A 25,340-nucleotide genomic window follows, 5' to 3' on the forward strand; every position below is an offset into this window, starting at 1 on the left:
GTGTGCAGTTCTGGTCACCTCACTATAAGAAGGATGTGGAAGCACTGGAAAGAGTGCAGAGGAGATTTACCAGGATGCTGCCTGGTTTGGAGGGTAGGTCTTATGAGGAAAGGTTGAGGGAGCTAGGGCTGTTCTCTCTGGAACGGAGGAGGCTGAGGGGAGACTTAATAGAGGTTTATAAAATGATGAACATTCAAAGACTATTTCCTCGGGTGGATGGAGCTATTACAAGGGGGCATAACTATAGGGTTCATGGTGGGAGATATAGGAAGGATATCAGAGGTAGGTTCTTTACGCAGAGAGTGGTTGGGGTGTGGAATGGACTGCCTGCAGTGATAGTGGAGTCAGACACTTTAGGAACATTTAAGCGGTTATTGGATAGGCACATGGAGCACACCAGGATGATAGGGAGTGGGATAGCTTGATCTTGGTTTCAGATAAAGCTCGGCACAACATCGTGGGCCGAAGGGCCTGTTCTGTGCTGTACTGTTCTATGTTCTATGTTTTTTGTGTCGGTCTTCACGGTGGAAGACACAAATAGTTTACCGAATATTAACGATAGAGGGTTGGTAGGAGGAGAGGTACTCAATACAATTGATGTTACCAAGGAGGCAGTGCTTGGTAGACTAACAGAACTGAAGGCGGACAAGTCCCCGGGCCCGGATGGAATGCATCCCAGGGTACTGAAAGAAATGTCAGAGGTAATAGCGGATGCGTTAGTGGTTATTTATCAAAATTCGTTGGATTCTCGGGTAGTGCCGGCGGATTAGAAAACGGCTAATGTTACGCCGCTGTTTAAAAAAGGAAATAGACAATAGGCGGGTAACTACAGGCCGGTTAGCTTAACGTCTGTAGTTGGGAAAATGCTGGAATCCATCATTAAAGAAGAAATAGCAGGCCATCTGGATAAGAATGGTTCGATTAAGCAGACACAGCATGGATTCATGAGGGGAAAGTCATGCTTGACGAACTTGTTGGATTTTTATGAAGATGTGACTAGTGCGGTTGACGGAGGGGAACCAGTGGATGCGGTGTTTTTGGATTTCCAAAAGGCATTTGATAAGGTGCCTCACAAAAGGTTGCTGAAGAAGATTGGGTCTCACGGAGTTGGGGGTAGGATGTTAGCGTGGATTAGGGATTGGCTATCCGACAGGAAGCAGAGAGTCGGAATAAATGGGTGCTTTTCTGGTTGGCAGATGGTAACTAGTGGCGTGCCGCAGGGATCGGTACTGGGGCCTCAACTATTTACCATTTATATAGACGATCTGGAGGAGGGGACTGAGTGTAGGGTAACAAAGTTTGCAGACGACACAAAGATAAATGGAAAAGTGAATCGTGTGGAGGGCGTAGAAGGTCTGCAGAGAGATTTGGACAGGCTGAGTGAGTGGGCGAGGATCTGGCAGATGGAGTATTACGTTGACAAATGCGAGGTTATTCACTTTGGAAGAAATAATAGCAAATTGGATTATCTAAATGGAAAGAAATTACAACATGCTGCTGTGCAGAGGGATCTGGGGGTCGTTCTGCATGAGACACAAAAACCCAGCCTGCAGGTGCAACAGGTGATCAAGGCGGCAAATGGGATGTTGGCCTATATCGCAAGGGGGATAGAATATAAAAGCAGAGATGTCTTGCTGCATCTGTACAGGGCATTGGTGAGGCCGCAGCTGGAATACTGTGTGCAGTATTGGTCCCCTTATTTGCGGAAGGATATATTGGCCTTAGAGGGAGTGCAGAGAAGGTTCACCAGGTTGATACCAGAGATGAGGGGTGTTGGTTATGAGGAGAGACTGAGTAGATTGGGTTTGTACTTGTTGGAATTTAGAAGGCCGAGGGGGGATCTTATAGAGACCTATAAGATAATGAAGGGGCTGGATAGGGTAGAAGTGGAGAGATTCTTTCCACTTAGAAAGGAAGCTAGAACTGGAGGGCACAGCCTCAAAATAAAGGGAGGTCAGTTTAGGACAGAGTTGAGGAGGAACTTCTTCTCTCAGAGGATGGTGAATCTCTGGAATTCTCTGCCCACTGAAGTGGTGGAGGCTACCTCGTTGAATATGTTTAAATCACGGATAGATGGATTCCTGATCGGTATGGGAATTAGGGGTTATCGGGATCAGGCGGGTAAGTGGAACTGATCCACTTCAGATCAGCCATGATCTTATTGAATGGCGGGGCAGGCTCGAGGGGCTAGATGGCCTACTCCTGCTCCTAATTCTTATGTTCTTATATAATTTTTCTGAACGGTATATCTTATCGTGTCTTTTTAAACTTCATATTAATTTTTCTCTCCCCCTCCCCATATCAAAACACAGCTTTCAGCAGCATCTTCCAATTTGTTTCTCAACCACAATTAGGGAACTAAAACATTCTTCCTGCTTAAACTCCACAATAGCACTCGGCAATCTATTCTCAAGTTCAATGCCAATGTCTCCTCATTTTGCGAGTAGCAGATTGAACATCGATTTGCCGTGAGATTTCCACTTTCTCTTCAGGTGGAAGCAATTCACTTGCGGTTTTTTTGGTTCCCTTCAGAAATCTGCCAGAGATCAGTTACTCACACTGTTTGGAAACATCTACAATTTTCAATGCATCATCTTAAATGAGCAGTAGTTAGAATTTTACATCAAAACTATTAAAGATTATCCACGCTCCTTCCTGTAGTAAGAATACGCTTAGTGTATTACTGGACAGTATGAAGTAACTGATTTAATTGAACTCCGAGTTAACAGCCAGATCAACTGATTTTAATTCAGCTCCCTTGCAATCAAGGAGTCATAAATCTTAACATCTCAACAAAAACAGTCAACAATATTTTTTGTAAGACTGGCCAAAAAACAAAGTATCTAAGTTAATCATCATTCTTTTTATGATTTTTTTTCTTTTAAAATAGCCTTGATGCATTGTTAAAAAAACTACAAAAGAAACAAAATAACAATGAAGATTAATTGGGCCAGCTACATTCACAGCATGGCTTTAAAACCAAGACAGAGATACAGAACTTTGATAAGTGGTTTGCCTCTTGACTCTAGTGTTTTCCCACCATCTACAAGGCTCAAAATGAACATGTGCTGAAGATTCACCATTTGCCTGAGTGGGGTATGGTTATGACAACATTCAAGAAAATCAACACCATCAAGGACAAAGCAGTCAGCTTAAATAGCGCCATTGCTACTAGACTTGACCGCCACCCTCTCCAGCACTGTACACTGTGATGTAGTATGCTTACTTTGACAAAAGCTCCTAATCAACCCTGTGACCTCTACCACCAATGAGGCCAAATGTAGCAAGACCTTGGGAACCCATTAAATTCCAAGACACACTGAACACAAATCATCATTTTGTCACTGGGAAAAAGCATAGAATTTCCTGTCAAATATCCTTGTGGAAGCAACATACCTTGAAAAATTGCAGAGATACTGGGGAAAATCAACCATCACCACCCCAGGGCAACAAGGAATGAACAATAAATACAGCCTTGCCAATGTCACCCACATCCCAGACAATTATTTTTTTAAATGACTGCTGTATTTTCTGATGTGTGATCCGCATCATTTATCAGCTACTATCAGCAGCCAGGCAACATTAACAGAACAGCAGGGGGGCTATGGCACAATGAAAAGCTTCTGGTACTTTCCCAAATTAGGATTCTTCATGTATGAATAAAGACAGCGCGTTAATGATAACGTAATTGCCATATTACAGCTGAACCTTATCCTTCAGCTAGAATTGTAGGCTATGAATTAGGAGTGGGAACCCAGCTAACTTCTTGCAATCTAGTCCAGTACTCGAGGCCAATACGTGTAGCTTTACTGTTGTTCCAGTTAAACCTACTCAATACAAATGACAGATCAGGAGATTTCTGGTCTACGTGACTCACTCTACACTAGGTGGTGTCATTTCAGATCATTCTTAATAAGCTTGAGATAATTGTCTCAAAAATATTTCCAGAATATATGAAAATTTTAAAATAAAAAATTTCTCAAAATTATATTTGGTTCAGAAACAGTGGACTGAATATTCTAGGTGCCATGGCAGTTAGAGGTTAGAGTCAAGAGGACTGTGAAACTAAAAGGAGGAACTGTGGGAGGACGGCTCCTTGATGTGTTTACACCTCTGGAACTTACCAGCAAAGAAAGTTAGAAGCTTGCTCCAACAAGGCAGGCAGTCAATTATGTCATTATGGATTTGTTTAGGGATGGTCTACTGTGTGCTGAATCTGCCAGTTCTGTCAAGGCAGCTTCCAGTCTGGAGGGAGGACATCACTGATGCTTCATTTGAATCCCTCCTAGAGCAGCAGCGATCAAGACACAGCTTCAGCCATCCTGAGGAGAAGCTCCTTTTCCATAATAACCTGGCAGCTATGCCACACTTTCAACAAGTATATCAATTTTCAGAGGGCATCTCCATCCTCAAGCACCCTTGTGGCCCTGAACTTGCATTGGCAGCACCCATTTATCTATATTAGCAAGTCAATTTGAGTATAGGGATTCCACATTGACTTGTGTAATATTACATATGCTCTTTCTATGTGGTGCCAGTCACTGCCTACAGATTCAAGTGGGAATCCTGATTTTGTTTTCCTTCCCAACCCAAGTGTTCTGTATGAATCAGCACTGCAACAGGCAGTATTGTACCTACAGCCATTGCAGAAGCAGTTCTCCTCCTGTTGAAACAGCCAGCTGCCTACAAACCTGGGTGTTCCTATTTGTCCTCCCAGCTGCGCAGCACACCGCCCTATTAATTGGCCGCCTATGGGACAATTGCACAGGCAGGTGGGACTTGGACACCACTGAGACTAAGTGGGTCCCAACCTCAATGTCGGGGTCCCGACTCCAGCTGGAAATCTCAGCTCAACAATTCTCCATTTTCAACCTGGAGTTTAATGATATCAAAGTTCAAAATAGATAGATAACTTTGCAGAAGTTGTAACAGCTCAGAATTATTTCATGACTTCACTAAAGCATTCCATGTTAAATTAACCATTGAAAATGCTTGGGAACAGAATATAAAAAAAAGATGCAATTATCAAAATAAATCTGGAGGTATGTTAGGAACAAAAGAGTTGTCAGGGAGAAAATCGGACCTCTCAGGGACAAAGGAGGGGAATTATGCTTAGAACCCAAGGGAATAGGGGAGATCCTAAATGAATACTTTGCATCGGTATTCACGAAGGAGAGGGGCGTGTTAACCGGGAGTGTCTCGGAGGGAGGTGTTGACCCGTTAGAGAAAATCTCCATTACAAGGTTTTTTAGGGAACATTAAAACTGACAAAGCCCCAGGGCCTGATGGCATCTATCCTCGACTGCTCAGGGAGACGAGAGATGAAATTGCTGGGCCTCTGACGGAAATCTTTGTCGCTTCTTTGGACACGGGTGAGGTCCCTGAGGATTGGAGGATAGAGAATGTGGTCCCGTTGTTTAAGAAGGGTAGCAGGGATAACCCAGGAAATTATAGGCCGGTGAGCTTGACGTCCGTGGTAGGGAAGTTGTTGGAGAGGATTCTTAGAGACAGGATGTATGTGCATTTAGAATGGAACAATCTCATTAGTGACAGACAGCATGGTTTTGTAAGAGGGAGGTCGTGCCTTACAAATTTGGTGGAGTTTTTTGAGGAAGTGACAAAAACGGTTGATGAAGGAAGGGCCGTGGATGTCGTCTATGTGGATTTCAGTAAGGCATTTGACAAAGTCCCACATGGTAGGTTGGTTAAGAAGGTTAAGGCTCATGGGATACAAGGAGAACTGGCTTGGCCATAGGAGACAGAGGGTAGTGGTCGAAGGGTCTTTTTCCGGCTGGAGGTCTGTAACCAGTGGTGTTCCGCAGGGCTCTGTACTGGGACCTCTGCTATTTGTGATATATATAAATGATTTGGAAGAAGGTGTAACTGGTGTAATCAGCAAGTTTGCGGATGACACGAAGATGGCTGGACTTGCGGATAGTGAAGAGCATTGTCGGGCAATACAGCAGGATATAAATAGGCTGGAAAATTGGGCGGAGAGGTGGCAGATGGAGTTTAATCCGGATAAATGCGAAGTGATGCATTTTGGAAGAAATAATGTAGGGAGGAGTTATACAATAAATGGCAGAGTCATCAGGAGTATAGAAACACAGAGGGACCTAGGTGTGCAAGTCCACAAATCCTTGAAGGTGGCAACACAGGTGGAGAAGAAGGCATATGGTATGCTTGCCTTTATAGGACGGGGTATAGAGTATAAAAGCTGGAGTCTGATGATGCAGCTGTATAGAACGCTGGTTAGGCCACATTTGGAGTACTGCGTCCAATTCTGGTCACCGCACTATCAGAAGGACGTGGAGGCGTTAGAGAGAGTGCAGAGAAGGTTTACCAGGATGTTGCCTGGTATGGAGGGTCTTAGCTATGAGGAGAGATTGGGTAGACTGGGGTTGTTCTCCTTGGAAAGATGGAGAATGAGGGGAGATCTAATAGAGGTGTACAAGATTATGAAGGGTATAGATAAGGTGAACAGTGGGAAGCTTTTTCCCAGGTCGGAGGTGACGATCACGAGGGGTCACGGGCTCAAGCTGAGAGGGGCGAAGTATAACTCAGATATCAGAGGGACGTTTTTTACAGAGGGTGGTGGGGGCCTGGAATGCGCTGCCAAGTAGGGTGGTGGAGGCAGGCACGCTGACATCGTTTAAGACTTACCTGGATAGTCACATGAGCAGCCGGAGAATGGAGGGATACAAACGATTGGTCTAGTTGGACCAAGGAGCGGCACAGGCTTGGAGGGCCGAAGGGCCTGTTTCCTGTGCTGTACTGTTCTTTGTTCTTTGTATCGGAGCTTTGACAAAGGTTCGTCTGGACTCAAAACGTCAGCTCTTTTCTCTCCTTACAGATGCTGGCAGACCTGCTGAGATTTTCCAGCATTTTCTCTTTTGGTTTCAGATTCCAACATCTGCGGTAATTTGCTTTTATTTAATCTGGGGGTAGTTTATTTTCTTATCCATGTTCAACAATTGGGCAGCATGGTGGCACAGTGGTTAGCACCACTGCCTCACTGTGCCAGGGACCCGGGTTTAATTCAGGCCTCAAGTGACCATCCGTGTGGATTTTGCATGCTCTCTTCGTGTCTGCATGGGTTTCCCCCGGCACTAAAAGATGCATAGGTTAGATTGATTGGCCAAGCTAAATTACTCCTTAGTGGCAGGCTAAATATGTGGGATTCCAGGGATAGGGCCTGAGTGGAGTTGTTGTCTGTGCAGGCTTGGTGGGCCGAATGGCCTCCTTCTGCACTGTTATGATTCTATGAGTTACTCCCGTGATGGTTCAGTGGGTGAAACACTACCTGTTGTGATGCTGATACACTCAGGTTGAGGGGGAAATTAACAAATATCAGAGTTCCTACTTGAATCTGTAGACAGTGACTCGTGCTGCAAAGAAAGAGCAAATGTAATGTTACACAAGTCGACAGAGAATCAAACAATTGATGTGGTCAAATGGCTGGCTAATATTTAACTCCTAGGTTCACACACGAGGAATGTAGGCTGTATGAAAATTTGTTTCCTGATTTATCCTGGGTAACAGTAGTATATAAAAGGAAGTCTTCCAGTATATGCATGAACAAAGGAACAGGCATTGGCCATTCAGCCCCTTGAACCTGATCCACTGATAAGTTCCTTGTGTTTATCCTGATAAATCCAATTTCGCTAGCCTGGCATAAAACCCAGATTTTCATGAGTCTGAGCCTGTTGGGTTAGGTGCACCAAATTTACTAGTGCAATTGCTAGAGTTAATTCAAGGACGCCACTCTCCTGGCATCAATGCCAAAGGAACTGAGGTGGCTCAATAATATCACCCAGGGATCTACTACAGGACAGATTTCAGAGTTGAACCAAAGTCGAGAAGAAAATAAAAATCACTGCCTGTTTGGATATGCTGAGTGAGCTCCTAGTGAAAACCATCTCTTCCGTTCCGTATAGGAGCTACAGAAGGCAGCAACACCACTTTTTTAAAAACTACACTGACGATATTCGTAGAATCATAGAATCCCGTCAGTGCAGAGGGAGGCCATTTGGCCCATCGAGCCTGCACTGACAACAATCCCACCCAGGCCCTAAGCCCACGTATTTACCCTGCTAGTCCCCTGACACTGAAAGGGCAATTTAACATGGCCAATTAACCTAACCCACACATTTTTGGACTGTGGGAGGAAACCCACGCACACAGGGGGAAGACCTTCAAACTCCACACAGATGGTCAACCGAAGCCAGAATTGAACCCCTGTGAGGCAGCAGCGTGAACCACTGTGCGGCCCAAAACACATTATAACATTAAGTGTAGCAGTCACTTAGCGTACTCCAAACAGTGAAGGTACAAAACAGAACAACCTTCACAATAAAAAGCAAGGCCAAAATGTGAAATGTTTAGTCTTCCATACTTGACATTATTTGTTATAATCTCTTCACTCCACTACTTTGCACGGTATATATTGATATCAATGTGTTTACAGATTCTTGATACTACTCACCCAACAAGCATTTATATAGAAAAGTCAACATTAAAATAAAATTTAAGCACAAGGAAAAATTGACACTGTGAAGAGTTTACAAGGAATGGTCGAAATCCTGATCATATTATTAAGGTTATAAGGAGGAGAAGGTGGAGGTGGGTTCAGGAAGACAACTTCGGAGCCGAGGTCAATGAAGACAGAAGGGATCAGGTGGTGCTGAGTTCAGTTATGCTGATTAATCTTGGAATTATGTCAGAGATTAAATGGTGTAACATTTCCAGGGTAAGTCTTGTGCATTTGGTCCAAGTCTCCGACCCTGAACTCAGTGTCGTAGACATTCGCAGAGGATCCCAGACAGTGAAAAGCAGCCCAGAACTTCCTAGGCAATTATATCACATGTGCACACACCAGGAATTCCACAGGGTCCTGGTGTGCAACACAGACTTAAATCCAGAATTCACTGCTTTGGACATCGGAAGATTTGGGCATTATAGGCAGAAGTCCGTCATCATTCATTAATTTAGAGTGCCATCTAGTGTGAAAAGATTGCAAGTTTAACATTTCAAATAACTCCAGGCACCTGCAAAACTTCCCATTTTAATTAAGCTATTCACTGCAAACCATATTTGCCAAATTGTATTAAAAGTGCAGGACCTAACATCTATGCAAATCTCAAAAATAATTGCAAGAAAATGGCAACCTGGAGATACAGATTTTCCAGTTAATATGTGTACACATCAAAATTGCAATAGGCAAACAGGCCATTCAACCCATTTTTTCCAGATTGGCATTTACCTTGCATGTGAGCAAATAGTTTACTTGTTTATACAATCTATTCCTGCACCCCTTCAAACTTTTTTCCTTCATCCTATTCAATCTTGTCTTGAAATATTGACATCATGTCTGTCTAAACCACTAATCCTGGACGTGAATTTCACTTCCTTAAAACTGGAGTGACCTGCTCCATTGTATGTCTGGCCCCTCGTTTTTCACTCTTACCTCGGAGAAACAATCTTCCCTATCCATTCAGAATTTTCAACACCGATTATGCTGCCCCATACCTGGATATTGTTTTAATCAAAAAATCTAAATTGCAGCTCAATTCACCAAGTAAATTGATTTTATAAACAATTCTCTAGGAAGTGGGTAAAAAATATTTTCTGAAATACTAATCTCCAAATGACTTTAAATCATGAGAACCTTTCCAAGTATGTAATATTGATTTTAGCAGGCATGCAACTTTAAATGTATCTACCTAGTGCGCTTGCTTCCCGAATGAATTTTAACTGGTTCTGTCTTATGCCTTTAGATGTCCTTTCTATTGCTACTCAATCTTGACCAATTAAAAAGCAAGACCAACTGAAGAGTAAGGAACTGCCTCTCACCCCAAAAATTACATCAAATTAAAATGGCCATACAAGACTAGGTCTACAACTTTGGCCAATTGCGTGACCATCTGCATACCAGTAGGATGCACATTTTCAATGTCCTAAACAACAGTTACTAAGTCACCCAAAATAATTGTTACCAGAAGCAGTTAATGCACAAGATGGAGCTTACCTTTCTTTTCCTTCTTTACTTCAGAGTCAGGTCTTTTGTCTGGAAGATTACAAAAATGTTTTCATTGGTTAAGGAAATATCAAAAATATATAGTGTTAATACAGATTATTGTACATCTTTTTGAAATGGCAATCAATGCAACAAATTGATTTTTTTGGTCTCCATTTTTAGTGCGTAAAATATACTTTGATATTTGAAATGCAAGTCACAGCCATACATCCAAAGGAACAGTTACACCCAGTTACATTGACAGTTTTAAACCAATAGCTTTTGTAAATAACAGCAGCTCGCACACAGGTATGACGTATAACATTAGATTTTATTGTAACTATTACCAGTTTGAACAAGGACAAAGGACAAGCTTTCTGAAGTTTGGGGTATTGTGATTATGGCAGATTTCTTTCTTTCCCCCCTGCAAACAAAACACTAGCAATGGTTTGGAAGTGGAATAGAGATGATTAAAGTATTGTGAATTGCAATGAAACCTTTGAAACACCGGTGACACCTGAACGGAAAGCTAAGGGGTTACAAGGATATTGGGAGATAGGAGGTACTTGAATTATGCAAACATTTAAAAGCTAATCACCTGGATGGGTGCTTCATTTGAAACTTGTCAAAGTGTGTGTGCGGCTAGAATGTGTATAAAGCATCAGGCATTATCAGCAGGACATCATGTAAAAGATCTCCAGTTGCTGAAATGGGTATATTAGCTTAGTCTTGAAATACATAATTTATTCAATAAATGTTTACATATGATGGTTCCTACAGAGGCTTAAAATATAAAATTGCAGCATTTATATCCAAGTAAACAGAAAACCATAAGAGAATTCAAATGATTAAATAGCTTAGGTTCTATAAGGTTCTCGTTTGTCTTGTAGATGCAGGTAGCAATGAGGATGAATTCCCCTTTCTAAAAAGAATTTCAACTGGTAAACTGCCAAAAATATTTACACCTTCTGCTAAATGATTAGATTTGAGTCAAAGGCATGATGATATTCACTGTATTTACATAAAAACACAAGGACACTTTGCAGTATTTCTAGGAAATTTTATTGCTGACAAATGACATATCCAAAAACACATCGTCATTGTTACATTAAACAGGTTTGCAGCTGTAGCTTACGCAACAGAATAAAATTATATATCAATTGCAAATGCAAGGTATTCCTTTTATGCCAGCATGGCTTTTGACAGGTTAGAACCACTAGCTTAAAGTCAGTTAGTGCACGTGTAAACTTTTGACTGTCAAGTCAGATGGATAAACAGAGATCCTTGGCCAGAACCAATCTACGATAGGTTATTTAAAAACCTTTTCTAACATTGCAGATTAGCAATTTCGTCCCAATTTGTAGCTAACTAGTCTCCTTTCCAATTATCCCTCCCTTCCAAAATTTATGGCTTTTTAAAATTTGATACATTGTTTTAAATAAACATGAGTACCATACATTAAGATTAAGCTTTTCAGCCATAAGGCTATTTACAAGGAATATACATAATGACAAATTATCACAGTTGATAGGTTTTATTGCTAAATCTGACCAAAATGATCACGTTCATAAGGGAAAACTTAGCTCAACTTAAAAAAGACTCATTTCTAAATAGTGTTAATTAAAATCTCCCTGACATTTGTAACCACTTTATATAAACACACTATAGTGTTGATCTGATCAAACGTTCTTCACACTGAGGTTCTGAAAGGTTCACTTTGCTTTTCACACAATAGCTACAGGTAGCACTCAAGCTGAACTTGCACTCAATTACAAAAAAATATTTTCAATCATTTCTCAATCCCCCAAAAAAGATAAACATCTATATTTGTGTCATTCTTATGCTAAATGGTTACAATTTGTTCTAATATAGTCGTTAAATTTACTGCATCTACTCATTGAAGTCCACTCCAATACTGATTTATTCAAAATAAATCACATTTACACATTACTAAGTTTTTCATTTGAATATATATATTATATTTGTGTAACTTCACTCTTAGTATTTGAGAGCAGACTTTGTATGAGAACATAGTAGACTGATTGGTAACACGCTTCTCAATTATCTACCACTGCAGCCATTAGTGTTACATGAGTAGGTTTTTACATCAAGAACTTTGCACTGTAACCTACAGAATTCACAAAAGCACACTGGATCCAAAGTTGTTAATTATTTAAAACACACACACACATATATATATATAAAAAAACATATGCATTCATGGAAAATATTCCACATCTCTTTCAGGGTGTCCCATCACATTATCTTCAATCCCAGAGATCACACACTAATTGTCAGACTGCTTTAAGAACAAAAGCAAAATTTTAAAAAAAACTAATAGTGGAATGTAGAGTGGCCTGGTCCAAATGTTTTTGACGTCTTTGTGATGATTTAAAGATCTGCAAAACAATACAAATTTTTAATTAAAAGTCCTGGCAGACAACAGTGGAATTGACTGATAATTATAATTGATCTGCACCTTTAGATAATTCTTCATTTAGTCGTGAATTCTGCAAGATGCTCTGCTGTTTTAAATCCTCAGTGTACTCGTAATACAGTATTTATATGATTCCACCTGGATCAGATCAGAGCACTGGCTGAACCTTTCATTTTGCTGATCATTGCCCTAAAAAGTAACTTTATCAGATACAGATCTGCATTGTTTAAAGTGAGGTTTTTTTTTAAAAACGGAAGAATATTGTAAAGACAGAATAGACTCATGCCAGCAACTCTCATGGAATAAACTTCACTACTCGTTTTTCATACTTCAGACAGGCCACAATCAAGACCACTACACAGTTACTTATAAAATTTGTGCCCTACAGAATATATTATACTTGCTGCTGTATTAATCAATGGATTAAATTACAAATTATCTCAAACTTCTCACTTAACTAAAAAGTCTTTTATCTAATTACCCCAGCTGTCACACCAATCTCCACCATTAAAATGGCTACCCTTAAGCAACTCACGCTAAAAGTAGAGAAAAATGTTAATGGAAATTCCTCGAAGAACAAAGTATTATTAAAAGATCAACCAAAATAAATCTCAAAATAGTATTCAAACCTACACATTTAACACAATTTTGAACCTAAAAAGATCAGCTGCATTTTTGTTTAGTCATCACTTTTAAATGGATGTCCATTTTTGGCATGATACAAATTTTCCACCTATGACATTTTGTGCAATGAAAGTTCTGGCTTTAAGAATATAGTTAATTTTCACCTCCTAAATTCAAATGAGATGAAGCCCTAAGTTTGGTTATAATCGGAAAATATGGATATCATTTCCAGTTCTGGGAATTTTTTGAAGAGCCAACAGACTGATTCTGATGCACTTCTGATTTATTGTTTAATGCACTTTTACATGCACCTTGTAGTCTGGAGCTATGTATAGTGATGATGAGGCTCCGACTTTCTTTCCATCATATGGCTGACCAGGAGTCTCTTCCACTCCTACTGCCAGACATTGGCATGTTGGAACGATTTGCTGGTTGATATTCAACCTGTTTGGCAGCATTACGAATGGACCTTCCTTGGTTATCAAGTCCTGCGGAAGAGCCATTCCTGGAGTTTCTGGCTCACATGCAGGGACACTAGCACTTCATCACATTTTTGAGAAATGTTCCAAAACCCTCAAATACAATGAATTACTTTGAAGTGCAGTTCAGTTTGTGGCAATTTTCAACAGTATTTGATGGTGGGGAAAGAAACCACTAACTGGCCTGAAAATCTAGCCTGTTTCAATCTCGGCATTTGATCCAATTTACTCAATTTAAGAAACAAACACGCAGGCAATTTTGATGACTAAATGCGAAGGAAAAAACATTTGTGCCCATATGCATCAATCTCGTACTCTCATATGCCTGCAGAATACATCTGAGGTCACCTAGTTTAAAGTATACCTGCTATGCACTGCTATAAATTCTATTGCTTGCCATTACAACAAGTAGGTATTAATGGGGCAATTCTCCTATCCCGATGTGTTAATGTTTTAGCGCGGCAGACCAGGAGAATCATGTTTGGCTGATTCGTGGGATTCACACATGCATTCCCAACGCATGCGCATCTCTGAGCGCCAGATAACCAGCACAGTCGGGACCACACTGGAAACCGGCAGGAACAGCAGGCAAGTTATTTTAATCTATTTTTAATGTAATTTAAATGTCATTATCGAGCCCAGGACTGAAGTCTCCGGGCCCGCTAGCATCTCCCACCACGTCAGTGCAATTTCACTCCAGCGGGGTTCAGACTAGCTCCCCGCTTTTGGGGAATTAGCAGGAGACCTGCTGGAGTGAAGGGGATGGGGCAGTCGGGGTGGTGCTCCCTGGGCATGGACACTCTGGCAGTGCCAGCCTGTGCCCCCAACATTGCCAAGGGGCAAAGTCTCCCGGGGGGGGGGGGGGGGGGGGGCGGCGCGCGCAAACCAGGGCTCGCCCATGAATGCTCATAGGGGGCCACGGGGGGTGTTGAGAGGGGCAGCACTGTGAGGGTCCCAGACTGACCAGCGATTAAGCTGGCCAGCAAAGTGCAGGCTAACAGTTCGGGGCTACTGCGTATGCCCAGAGTCCCAGAACTGTCAGACACTGGTGCAAATAAGTCCCGCCACCCCCCCAAGCTTTTAATGAGATTCACGATTGTGATCTCTGCAGTGCACAGAGCGTGGGAGATTATTGTCTGAAGTCGCACTGAAAAAACAATGATTTATATCAGTTTTCCCATGAATTCAGCACTTAGATCTTTTTGGGAGAATCGACCCCCATATGAGCAGTGCAGTACCTTTTAAAAGCATGCTGCACTTGCTGTTCAATGCTTCTTGGTGCCTGCCGCTGTGGTTAATAACTGCCCCAATACAGGAAGTCATGGATGTGCAACAAAGAAAGATGGACTATTTTGTTTGCAGAAGAAAATCAAACTGCTGTGCAATAAGCACAGCAGGGTAACTATATTAATGCACCTCCCATGTCCACAGTTTGTGGCAATAAGTTTGCTGGACAGAGAAGAATGCCACGGTAATGATGGCAAAATGGGGACCAACAAAAGAGAGGAATACCTGTACTAGGGAACAACGGCACAGTGGCTATATTACTGGTCTAAAATCCAAAATTCTGGATGAATGATCCAGAATTGAGTTCAAATTCCATCACAGCAGTAGGGAAATTCAGTTAATAGATAAGGTAAGATAATTAGTCATAAACCATAAAGGGCTGTAGACATCTCGCTCCATTAGAGAAGCACAATTGAGACACATATAGCTTTAGGGACATCACTTCACAAACATGGGGGCAAGACAAGGAGACAGGCCTCCATGAACTACCACAGCCGATACAGGGATTGAACCTGCAACCTTGGCATCATGCTGCATCACACTTTAGCCATCCAGACAAGCAAGTTAACAAATAAATCTGGAATAAAGAGTAAGTGGCATAATGGAATTTTTCAAAAACGTATCTGGTTTACTGATGTCCTTTAGATGCAGAAGCCTGCTACTCTTATTCTGTCTGGTCTATGCATGACATGAGCCCCACAGCAATGTGGTCAATTATTAACTGCCCTCTTAAATGGTTGAACAAGCCATTCAATTCAGGGCAATTAGCAATAAATGCTGGCCTGGTCAGCACTGTTCACAGCTTGGAAAGAATAAAAACAATGCACGCAAAAAATTACTGAGTCCACAGTGCATTACCACATTTGAAACAGTGAGGATAACATTTGGCCCAACTGATGTATATCAAGTACACTTGTAAAGCTACGGCTTGGTATTACCAAGAAAATGGCATCTTTTACCTCATCTGAAAAGATATGTATAATACATATAAATACTTTATAAGTCAGACTAGGTACAGGTGGAAGGGTGGTGGGCGAGCCTCCCTGAGGACATTAATGAACCAGTTCAAAACTGTCTCTGATGTGCAAGAAAAACAAAGGTGAAAAAATAAAATGGTAAAGACTTCACATGAAGTTCTAAACCCCAGTACCTATGTTTTTATTAGAATTACTCTCTAATTCACCAAATTGTGACCAGGAAATAGTAATTTGGTAGTACAGAACTTCAGTACTGCTGAAAAAAGATACATGTTGTCAAAGCTTTTCGCCTTGCACTCAACAGAACAATTTGCAAGAATACCAGGGAACAACAATTTGAACTTCATGAGGAGAGAGTACTGATTGGTTGGTAACTGGACTCCGATTGGAGGTGTTGTCATGGAGAATGTTTGCCAGCCCGAATGACTGAATTGTCCTGATGAGTGTAAAATGAAAAGAACTTCAACATGTGTCTTTATTTCAGCAATACTTGAGCACTATAGGTTAGGAGAATATCAGTTCAATTTTCCATTCACTTGTAGATCTGTCACATTACTTAAAATTCAGATTTATAAGTCTCAGAATTACATTTCAATTTCATTTCAGATCAAAAAATGATCAAAATTACACACTATGGGGAAACTTTTAATACAAAAGGTATTTTATAACTCATGATTTGGCATACAGCTTGCAATAACAAGCATTTTAAAAATTATTTCATTGGATATGGGCATCGTCAGCAAGTTCAGCATTTGCTGCCCATCCTCAATTATCCCAAGAAGGAGGTGATAAACCCTTTCTAGAACCGTTACAGTCCATCTAGTGCAGGTAGACCCATAGTGTTGCTGGGAAGGGAGTTCTTGTATTTTGATTCCACGACAGTGAAGAAATGGCGATATAGCTCCAATTGAAGATGTGTGGCTTGGAGTGGAACTTGCAGGTGGTGTTGTTCCCATGTGCCTGTTGCCCTTGTCCTTCTAGGTGGAAGTGGTTCTGTATTTGGAAGGTGCTGCCAAAGCAGCCTTGATGAGTTGCTTTAGTGTATCATGCATATAGTACATACTGTGCATCAGTGAAGGTGGGAGTGAAAGTTTAAGTTCATTGGTTGTAGAATATCAATATTGCTGAAAAGAGAAACATATTGCTTTCATCAAGACAAACACCCAGATGCCAAATTTTAAACAATGACAACAACTTCTGTCACAGAAGGGTGCTGATTGCATGCCAACTATGATTGCTTTCTTCATGGCAATGGCCAATGAGGAACTATAGGCTCCCCAAACTCCAGGGATTCCTTCTGTTTGCAGAGAATTGGTCCCTGCGTATGAATGCATGTTGTTACTAGCAAGACTAAATGAGCCACGTTACGAGCTCAAATGATCAGCCCAGACCCGATGGTCTCTGGATTGTTCGACACCAGATGATGTGCCCCCCCCGCCGGTGCACTATGGGACCCCTCAGAAGTCCCGATGCAATGACTCCACAAGAATTGCCAGGGAAGTTTCAACCTCTGATGGGCAATTTCCCTGCTCCCAGAACCCTCCGCGAAACCCTGCAACTGAGTTCAAGTCGGTGACTTGGAACAGTTTCAACTTACTTACTTGATAGTTACCCAGGAGTTTGACTCGGATATTTCTGGCCAATAATACTCCATTCCATTCTCTGAAATCCTATGGGCTAAATCTGCAGTTTAATTACTGCTCTCTGTGAGGCTATGAAGAACAGCAAGTGCAATTTTAGCACCAGAAATTGCACTTGAAGTTTACAAAACTAAAAGATGGATATAATTAAATCAAATGTACAGAAAAACAAAGCTCTCAGTGATTTTCTAAGTGACTCTGGTCATAGCAAATTCTGGCATGATTCAAGCAGCATGTTAGTGGTTCATGTCTTAGAATGGTCACAAGTGTTGTGTTACTGCTCAGCTGAGCTCGTCTTGACACACTTCAGAAAAATGAATTTTCGAAATGGAAGTGCGGCAGAGAACAAAATCTCATGGCTATCATCAACTGTGGTCAATACAAAAGGTGGCCAGAGTTTTGACAGTCCCACTTGTTTGCAAGTTCCATTCTTAATACAAGAAGGCAGAAAAAGATCATTTTTGCTTGCCACCTCATTGTGTCATGGTAGCTAAAACAATTATCAATTGAAGTCACTGAAGAGCAGAAGGCAGCAGTCATCCTCATTAGCTCCAATTAGGCAGATTTTCGGGGGAGGCTGAATAGAAGTTAGCATCTGTGCAGAGTATGGAGTTGCCTTCTATTTTCAAATTCAGCCTCCACAGGCACATTTACTCATCACACTATCTCAACTATAGCAACAGAGTTAACATGATTCACAAGGTGTGGGGGATGGGTTTGAATTTGTTACAAGAGGTGAATCCCTTTTACAGAAACATAGTATGCCCAAACACTCTGAAGCATTAGTTGAACTAATTTAATAAACCTCAGATCGTTACCTGCAATTCCAATCGACTAATCATATCAACTAAAACCCGCCTCGCACTTCCATTTGGCCCACTTTCCCACTCTCCAATTGTTTGAGGCTCCTTAGGGCTCTCTCAAATAAATACACTATCAGAATAAATATTAGGCACTTGGATTTCAGAAGCATTCCTTTGATTCGTACTCTTAAAACTTAGTACAATTAGTACAAGGAAAGATTTGTAAACATTTTGATTATTCTTTAGACATTACATTTGGCAATGAATGTACTTGTCTTTTAGGTAGATGCTTTCAGAGTTAGGTCAGTATTAGAATGTAATAATTAATTGTGGATGCGTCCATTTATAATCTCAGTTAGTAGCTTGACAGATAGCTAGATATCACAGCTCCAACATCAGCATTTGAATGCAAGTTCCATTTTGTACCAAACAAAATAGTAGGCAAAGTGCTAAAAGGATTGCAAAGCTGAACATAATTGCTTTGGTATACCTTATCGGCATAGCTTTTCAAAGCAGTTTTGGGACATTTAAACTTTACTTATCAGGATACAGCAGCTAGTGCTGTAAAAAGGGGAGATGGCTTCTGCGTGGATTCACTTTGCTGCTGTCTCTGAGGTTTCCTGCACTGGCTGAGTTCTGTAGGATCTTTCATCAGAAGATTGCCCACAGAGAAAGTCGGAGGAAGGTTAAGTGTGTATTTTATTTGTCTGATCAGAATTGGAACTCTGATCAGAAACTTGGGCCATCATGTGAAATTGGTTGTTAGTGTAGCTATTAGCATACTCAAATGGAGTTGAGGTATACAACTTCAATCTTGTTCATTTTGCCACTGCATTGAGGACCAGGCTAAATAATAGTACAAGTTCGATGTTGCACTCATTAGGAAACCAAAGAAAATGAAACCTACTACATGAAAATAACACACAACAGAGCTTGAACATAAGAGAACTGCATACAACTGTGCACGCAGCTCATTCCAACAGTGAATGACACAGTAATAAGGTCCTTCAAATACTGATCACTACTTGTTTCCCCAAATCTCAACACCCATTTACTAAACTCAATGCAGGCAAAAACATTAAAATTAGATCTACAATACAAATTGCAAGGTAGGGCTTTAAGAACCAGCTGACATTATGGAAACTGAATCTAGGACACAACATTACTCCATATATGAAAACAAAATCACACAATCCTATACCCTCTTCTAAAAGAAAAGTATGTCAAATTCGGTTAACTGCTGTGCATTTGTTAATTATTTTATATACACCACTAAATTAGACATTAATAATTGATTTAAAAGATGAATGGACGACATAAAGGAATTCTTCAGAATTAATTCCATCTCCAGCAGTAATCATTATCCAGTTCTAAAAATATGATTGATCATAAACTGTTACTGTTATTTAATTTCCAATCAAGTAGAATAATGCGTAAACCATTATGTTACAGTGCAACGTTTACCGATTAAAATTTTGACAGGCAGCAACAAGAAGCCAGCAAGCTCAAAATCTAAGAGTCGGCTGGCACCCAAATATTGTGTCAGAAGTATTTGCTTAAATATGACTGCTACATAGATTTGAAAACACAAAAAGCAACCGAAATCAAATATAGATGTTCAAACCACTATTATCTTTGAACTTTGTAATGACAATTCTTTGTCCACTGTGTTCCACTTAATACTTTTCTATTTCTTTAGAGGAAAATTGGTTCAGCTTTAACTGCAGTATTGCAGCCAGTTCTGGACACCACAACTTAGACAAGATGTGAAGGCATTAGAGAGTGTGTAGAAAAGATTCACTAAAATGGTTCAAGAGGTGAGAAGCTTTGGCTACGTAGATAAAACTGGAGAGCTTGGGGACTGTTTTCGTTGGAGAAAAGATCAAGGTGAAATTTGAAGAGGTATTCAAAATCATGAGGGGTCTGGACAAAGTAGATAAGGAGAAACTGTTCCCACTGGTGGAAGGATTGAGGACCAGAGAACACAGACTTAAGGTAACTGACAGGAAAGGTAATCGAGACAAGAAGAAAATTCTTTCCATGCAGCAAGTGATCGGGATTTGGAATGCACTGCCCGAGTTTGGTGGAGGCAGGCTCAATCAAGGAATGCAAGAGGGAATTAGATTATCTGAAAAAGCAGCATGTGCAGAGCTATGGGGAGAAAGTCAGGGAGTGGCATTAGATAAATTGCTCGGAGAGCCAGCGCAGACTTGACGGGCTGAATGGCTGCTGTGCTGTAAGCACCTCATGATTCTGTGAACTTCATTAAAATAATGTTATACTGATAATCTTAATTTACCTGAATTATCTTTGGCTTGTGGTTTTACCAATGACATGAGATGAGGTGGTATATAAAGTGACGATGAATTCAATAATGCAGCCCAAAATTACAAAAGTAGGAGGAAATTCAAATGGGGGAACAAAAAGTATTATTCGGTATTTGCAGGAAAGCTTTGGCGATTAGCCTAGACTTTTAAAAACATATTCTTACTCACAACCTTCCACATTAAAAAGTTTAGTGGAGTAAAATATTTTAAGATTATTGAAGAGTCTGAGGGTTGGTTGACTCAGTTGACTAGATGGATAGAGTGCAGTGCAGAATGTTGTCAGTGCTGCAGCTTCAGTCCCTGTATCAGTTGTGATAGTTCATGGAGGCCTCTCTTTGCCTTGCCCCATGTGCAATATATATATATAACCACTTGTGCGTCTCTCTCTCGCGGAGAGAGATTCCCATGGTTTCTCATGAACGATGGTTAATCACCTTACCAAAGAGCCGTGCAATTTATTTGCTGCAAAATTACTGTCTTAGGAATATTTTTTTTAATGCTCATAGATAATACAAAGTGTAAAACATGCAAAATGCAAATACCTGATGGTGTTTCCTTTAGCTTATTTTCTGATAGTGAAACTGTCTCTAAAAGAAGCAACAAAAAGAGAAAGTATTTTTAAACATCCTTAATAGTTCGGAATCAATTAGTTTTAAAGTTCTAATCAAATATAATAGCCTTTTACTAGTACAATTTATTTAAAAGGGAAACAAAGTGAGGAGTGTTGGATGATGTTACATTAGCATGCTATTTATCACCGGTATCAAGATTCAAAATCCATCCAACGTTATTTGAATAAAAGCCTTCCCTCCACTGAGTCAAAATATCCCATAAGATTTGTGCAATTTCACACAGTCCACACACTAAATGACCAAAAAACGGTTTACAATTCAACAAAACAAATGGCAAACTGACATGTTTCAAGGATGACTAATGTTGCAATGTTGATCAAGTTCAAATTCAAAAACAGTGTCAAGAAGAGCAGAGGAAGCTTCATCCAAAATTGATCATATTAAACGGTGCTGGGGTCAGGTTAACAAAATGGATGCTACAGCCGTTTGATGTTGACACCAGTGGAAATGTTCCAATCCCCAGTACGGATATATCTGGTCATATTGAGCACCAAAATTTGCAATGAGATATAAACTTATATAGGAAACTGTTTATTTGAAATATTTTAATCAGGATCAGGAAGCTATACAGCAAAAGGTTATTTGTTCAGTGGAAGAAGCAGAGAATAACTACAAAACATGTAGATCAGTTGTTTTTAAAATATTAGAAAGTGCCAACTGATTCTGCAAACAGTGTTCATATTCATATTCAACGCCAATTTGAGTTTTCCATCACCAAGCAACTCCCAACCAGACCATCCACTTCCTCCTCTGTAACATCAGCCAACTTTAACCCTGCCTCAGCTCTTCAGCTGCAGAAGCCCTCAGGCAACTTTGTTACTTCTAGGTTTGACGATTCCAATACTTCCCTGGCCAACCTTCCACCCCACACAAACTTTTAAGTTCATCCAAAATTCTGTTGCTGTATTCTAACTTGCTTCAAGCCCCAGTCACCCAACACCCCTATACTTGCTGATCTACAATGGCTCCCAGTCTGGCAACATGCATTTAAAAAATCTCTAACCTGCTTCAGCGCTCCAAAACCTTGGTGTCCCTCCAATGATGGCATCTTGCATACCCCTGATATAAAATGCCATGTGTTTGGATGCCTTAGGCCCCAAATTCCATTCCTGTTCCTCTCCAATCCCTCTACTTCATTGCCCATCTTTATGATGTTCCTCAAAACTTATCTCTAACCAAACTTTGGGCCATATGTCTTAATACAATGTATGGTTTGGTGGTAAATTTTGGTTGATAGCACTCCTCTGAAGTGGCTTAGGATTTTTAATGCATAAGAAGTGCAGTGTAAATGTAGTTTGCTGTGCTAGAGAATAAATTTTACATTTTCCAGCTGAAGCTTTGCACTAACAATTGGGTGCCGTACCATGGCAGACTGGTCAGAAAAATGAAATGGATTTATGGGAAAATGGAGAGTTGGATCCAAAATTGGCTCAGGTTCAGGAAACAAAGGGTAATGGGTCACTGGACGTTTTTATGAAAGGAAAACAGTTCCCAGTGTTCCACAGAGCTCAGCATTGGGGGCCTTGCTGTTTGTTGCAAATATTAACGATTTGGACTTAAATGTTGGTGGCATGATTGGGAAACTTGTAGATGACACAAAAATTGGCTATGCAGTTGAGGATAGCTGTCGACACCAGAATGATATCAATGGTTCATTAGAGTGGGCAGGGAAGTGGCAAATGGAATTTAACCCGGAAAAGTGAGAGGTAACGCATTTGAGGAGAGCAAAAAAGCAAGGGAATGCTCAATACATGTGAAGATATTGAGAGGGGTTGAGGAAGTGAGAGATTTTGGAGTGCATGTCCATAGGTCCTTGAAGGTGGCAGGATAGGTGGACAAGGTGGTCATGAAAGCATATGGCATGCTTTCCTTTATTGGGCGAAATATTGAATACAAAAACAGAGAGGTAATGATGGAACCGTACAAAATGCTGGTTAGGCCACAGCTGGAGGAGTTGTGTGCACTGTTCTAGTCACCACATTACAGGAAGGACATAATTGCTCTGGAGAGAGTACAGAGATTTACAAGAATGCTGCCAGGGCTTGAATATCACAGATATAAGTGATTAGATTGGCTAGAGTTGTTTTCCTTAGTACAGGAGGCTAAGGGGGTGACCTAATTGACGTGAACAAAATCATGAGGGGTCAATCACCAGTGGACATAGATTTAAGGTGATTGGTAGAAGGATTAGAGGGGACATGAAGAAAAGCGTTTTCACCCATAGAGTGGTGGACGTCTGGAATTCACTGCCTAAGTTGATGGTCTGAGGCCGACAAGCTTATCTCATTCGAAAGGTACCTGGACCTACATCTGAACTGCTGAAACCTGCAAGGTTACAGACTAGTTGCTGGAAAATGAGGTTAAAATAAGGGCTAGATTATTTTTTTTCTTTTGTCTGGTATGATGGGCTGGATGGCCTCTTCCTGCACCATAACATTTCCAAACAGGAGAAATTTGTTGTTGGAAATATTCAAGTTCTATTTCCTATGAAAGATTATAGCCAATTTTGTACTCGTGCTGCTACTGTGCCTTTTATTCCATGGGTTTAAACTTTTGGTGTAAAACAAATTGTGTGGTACTTTGTCAAACACCTTTTGGAAGTCTACATACCACATCAACCATGTACCTCTCAACAACCCTCTCTGTTACCTCATCAAAAAACTCAAGCAAGTTAGTTAAAAACAATTTGCCTTAACAAATCCATTCTGGCTTTCCTTAATTAATCCACATTTATCCAAGTGACAGAGATTTTCCCAGATCATCATTTCCACCACAGGTTAAACTCACTGGCCTATAGTTAAGAAATTTATTCTTAAACCCTTTCTTGAATAAGGGTGTAAACATTTGCAATTTTCCAGTTCTCTAGCACCACCCCTGTATCCAAGTAGGATTCGAAGATTATAGCCAGTGCCTTTGCAATTACCACCCTTACTTCCCTCAGTATCCTGAATGCATCTCATCTGGGTGAGGTGTTTCAGTACAGTCAGCCTATCTAATATCTCCACTACATCAATTTTTAACCCATTCAGTGTCACAACAATCACCTCTTTCACTATGACTTGAGCAGTAGCTTTGTCCTTGCTAAAGACAGATGCCAAGTACTCATTTAATACCTCAGCTATGTCCTGCTGCCTCTGTGCACAAGTACATTTTAAGGTCCATAGTCCACAATAACCTCATTCCTGCTTTTACTATTTATAAGCCGACAGAAAACTTTTCATTTCCCCCTTTATGGTAGATGCCAGTCTCAGGGAACTCTGGATTTGCTTGTCCTACTTTTAACCCTTGTGGAAATGCACTGACTGCCTTGAACTACCTCCTCGTTGTGTTATAATTTTTGCCGCCAATCTTTTGATTCCAGTTCACGTAGCCCAGATCAGTTTTCACCCCATTTAAATTGGCCCACCCCCAAGAATTATTCTTCCGCTGGATTGCTCAGTGTCCTTTTTCATAGCTAAACTAAACCTTATGATGTTCCTTTACCAGCACTTGATTCACTTGACCCACCTCATTTCCCAGAACTAGATCAGACAATGTAAAATATCAGAAAGATAGCCTGAGAGTTTGACAATCCATTCCCAAAAAAGGGGAATGGAGAACCTCTTGCACATTTTTAAATTCTAACATTCAAGTCATGGTGCCTTCAATTTGTGCTCTTTAATTAGGATACAATGAAGGAAAAACCTCAATTTTGTCATGAAACAGAACACCAGAGTTACTGCAGAAGGGGTAAAGGAATGTACTTCTTGGTAATCCAAAGCATACTGCACTGGTACAAAACACATTCAATCACTATACCAACTGATAAAACATTCTTAAATAAGCATGTGTTAGCTGACAATGCTTAGGCATACCATTAGAGGCTTCTTCTTCTAAATCAGCGACTCCAACCTCTGCTTCTGTAATATTAAATAAAATTGATTATAACTCAAGCCTGCTCAAGATAAGTCTTCCTAAGGAATCAAAAGCTACAAAAAATATAGGGCTGGGGAAAAAACAAACTCAAAACAGGACAGCTGTCATAACAGAGGGCAGAATAGTTCAGGAAATGGAAACTGCACAATTGATCTCATCATGACCATGCAGAAAGTGCATTAGAAGTACAAAGCTGACTTAAGA

The 25,340-nt window shown here is 40.6% G+C and overlaps 1 protein-coding gene across 21 annotated transcripts in view; it reads right to left on the reverse strand.

The window, feature by feature from the left end:
- unm_hu7910 (un-named hu7910) overlaps positions 1-25,340 on the reverse strand; it is a 217,059-nt gene that overhangs the window by 66,914 nt on the left and 124,805 nt on the right. For 14 of the 21 annotated variants that reach the window (XM_078216221.1, XM_078216218.1, XM_078216226.1 and 11 more), the window contains 3 exons: positions 25,076-25,120; positions 21,132-21,176; positions 10,028-10,066 (listed from right to left, as the gene is read on the reverse strand). In XM_078216221.1, the coding sequence (XP_078072347.1) occupies positions 10,028-10,066; positions 21,132-21,176; positions 25,076-25,120 (129 nt within the window). Of the gene's footprint in view, positions 1-7,333; positions 7,389-10,027; positions 10,067-11,058; positions 12,415-21,131; positions 21,177-25,075; positions 25,121-25,340 lie in introns of those variants that run through there. The other 7 variants (XM_078216236.1, XM_078216238.1, XM_078216240.1 and 4 more) reach the window with 3 other exon arrangements.

This window comes from Mustelus asterias, chromosome 7 (genome assembly GCF_964213995.1).
Source record: "Mustelus asterias chromosome 7, sMusAst1.hap1.1, whole genome shotgun sequence".
Lineage (NCBI taxonomy): Eukaryota > Metazoa > Chordata > Chondrichthyes > Carcharhiniformes > Triakidae > Mustelus > Mustelus asterias.